This window comes from Triticum dicoccoides, chromosome 2A (genome assembly GCF_002162155.2).
Source record: "Triticum dicoccoides isolate Atlit2015 ecotype Zavitan chromosome 2A, WEW_v2.0, whole genome shotgun sequence".
Lineage (NCBI taxonomy): Eukaryota > Viridiplantae > Streptophyta > Magnoliopsida > Poales > Poaceae > Triticum > Triticum dicoccoides.
This window is the reverse complement of record NC_041382.1, coordinates 202,461,712-202,463,979: the sequence shown is the minus strand read 5'-3', so window position 1 is coordinate 202,463,979 and position 2,268 is coordinate 202,461,712. Positions and strand designations below refer to the sequence as shown.

General features: G+C 52.5%; 1 protein-coding gene across 2 annotated transcripts; it reads right to left on the bottom strand.

Moving 5' to 3' along the window:
• Positions 1-257: 257 nt before the first annotated feature.
• On the bottom strand, positions 258-1,060 carry LOC119359270. 2 transcript variants are annotated; one of them, XM_037625536.1, is made up of 2 exons: positions 808-1,060; positions 258-726 (listed from the first exon to the last, which is right to left on the bottom strand). In XM_037625536.1, the coding sequence occupies exons 1-2, from the start codon at positions 1,000-1,002 to the stop codon at positions 421-423; spliced, it is 501 nt and encodes a 166-aa protein (XP_037481433.1). In that variant the 5' UTR covers positions 1,003-1,060; the 3' UTR covers positions 258-420. The 2 variants fall into 2 exon arrangements, with proteins under 2 accessions (XP_037481433.1, XP_037481434.1); XM_037625537.1 differs by having other exon boundaries at positions 258-723.
• Positions 1,061-2,268: the final 1,208 nt, after the last annotated feature.

Here is a 2,268-nt window from a genome sequence, read left to right as displayed (position 1 = left end):
GACCTCACGGTCACGTCATACACTGCGCGCCCACAGTTTGCCGAAAAACGCTCGCACGCTCCGAAAGTATAACTGAGAGCTTGCCAAGATGGATACGGTGATCACGAGCTGTCGGTTGTCCATCAGAGGCCGCAGCACAACAGAACGCGCAGGTCAGCGCTTACACCTTGTACAGTCTGATGACACGCAGCAGAGCTATCGCGCTTTTGACCGAGATACCATGGAAAACAACTTGATGATTATTTATACTAACAGCATAATGGAACAGCCGGCACACTCCAGTCTTAATGGACACGATTTGCACCATACAACACTCACACAGAGTCTAATACAAGTTTCCCTCTCATTAGTAATGCGCCCACCACGACACAGCTTCCAGATACATTTTTTTGGGTGTTTTCACAGCCTTGATTACTCGCCTTAGGACCTACATAACTTATGACCATCGACATCACAGATGCAAAGATCAAGCAGACGGTACACCAGACCAAGCCGAGACCAAGCCGAGACGCAGATGAAGAACAGAATTACCATCAGTAGAAACGCAACGAGCCGCGAGCTGAAGCTCTGTCGGCGCCTTGCTTTGCACAGGGCTTGCTCCAGAGACATGTGCAGTAGTGCGTTCTCGCCCTCCATGCGAACGATCTTGCTTCGCAGATCGAGGAGTAGCTGTCTAAGGTAGGGGCTAGCCCTCGGGTCAAACCAGCGCCAGAACCCGCATCCCTGCTGCCATACCACACAATATTATCATATCAAGAACACGCACAGAAGATAAAGTCATGGCTATAAGAGTCAGATCTCACTTACCGTCGCCCGTGAACAGCACAGGTACCTCCGGCCGGGATTGGCGTCGGTCCTAGAGGTCAGGAGCGGTGCCTTTCGGCCGCAGTAGCAGTTAACGGAAGGCTCGTAGTCCATGGGGTGCACGCGGTACGGGATGGGAGAGGTACCTCCGCTCCGGAAACGAGAAGAGGTAGAGCTGCCATGGCTACCGGATGACATTGTGAGCAGTGAGATGGCCTGCGCGCTCTCTGGAGAGCCTGTGCTGTGGCTTTGTGTGTGGAGTGGACGAGTCCATGAAAAAGTCTTGCAGCCTTTTTATATCCAGTGGGGTATCAATCCATGTCGTCACAACTCACAAGCTTGCCCAGAAAAAAGATTTTCTTTTGAGCGTTTTCGTCCCCTCTAGCGCGCGACAGGCAGCCATCCGCGCCAAGCGTACACATTATCGTTGCGGCGAATGCGCGCGACAACGTTTTGCGAGAACGATGGCATTTAAGCCTAGTCGATTCCATTTTATGGGGCCGTAAAAGTCATCTGAATAACCGATTTATCACACACTCGGAACTGAGGAAATTCCTCGTGAAGAACCGGAACCGGTTGATGCTGGGAGTGGATCCGACAAGACCAATGACAGAACCGATGGATTTATAGGAGAGGGGGACTGGTAATCGTGGATCGGGAACCGCCGAAAATCGATGATGGGCCCGTTAGAGTTAACTTCGAAGCACGGGCACCCTTTTCATTCGTGGAACCGATATCGGTTACGGAGGACGCGAACCGCATTATCACACACTCGGAACACACGAGGCAAACTATCTCAGGTGGAACAGACGAGACAAGCGACGGAGCCAACTGATTTTTGAGGGGAGGGGACTAGTAACCGCGACACGGAAACACCGAGAATCAATGATGGGGCCGTCGAAGTTAACTTCGAAGCAGGGGCACCCTTTTGTTCGTGGAACCGATATGAGTTACCAAGGACGCTAACCACTTTATCACACAATCAATGATGGAACCAATCGGTTATGGAGGACGCGAACCGCCTTATCACACACTCGGAACCAACGAGGCAAACCATCTCAAGTGGAAACCGACGATATCAACCAGGGAGCCGGTGGATTTAAGGGGGAGGAGGGACGGTAACCTCGGTACGGGACGTGCCAAAAAACAGTGATGGGTCTGTCAAAGTTAACCTCGATGCACGGCCACCCGTTTGTTCGTGGAACCGATATCGGTTACGGAGGACGCCAACCGCCTTATCACACACTCGGAACCGACCAGGCAAACCATCTCAGGTGGAACCGAAGATATCAACCGTGGAGCCGGTGGATTTAGGGGGGAGGAGGGCCGGTAACCTCGGTACGGGAACCGCCAAAAATAAGTGATGGGTCCATCGAAGTTAACCTCGATGCACGTGCGCCCGTTCGTTCGTGGAACTGATCGGTTACGGAGGACGCGAACCGAATTATCACACACTCAGAACCG

Coding starts and splice junctions, on each gene's coding strand:
- LOC119359270 (XM_037625536.1), bottom strand. CDS start 1,002: ATGTCATCCGGTAGCCATGGCAGCTCTACCTCTTCTCGTTTCCGGAGC. Junction 727..807: donor TGTGCTGTTCACGGGCGACG/GTAAGTGAGATC, acceptor GTGGTATGGCAG/CAGGGATGCGGGTTCTGGCG.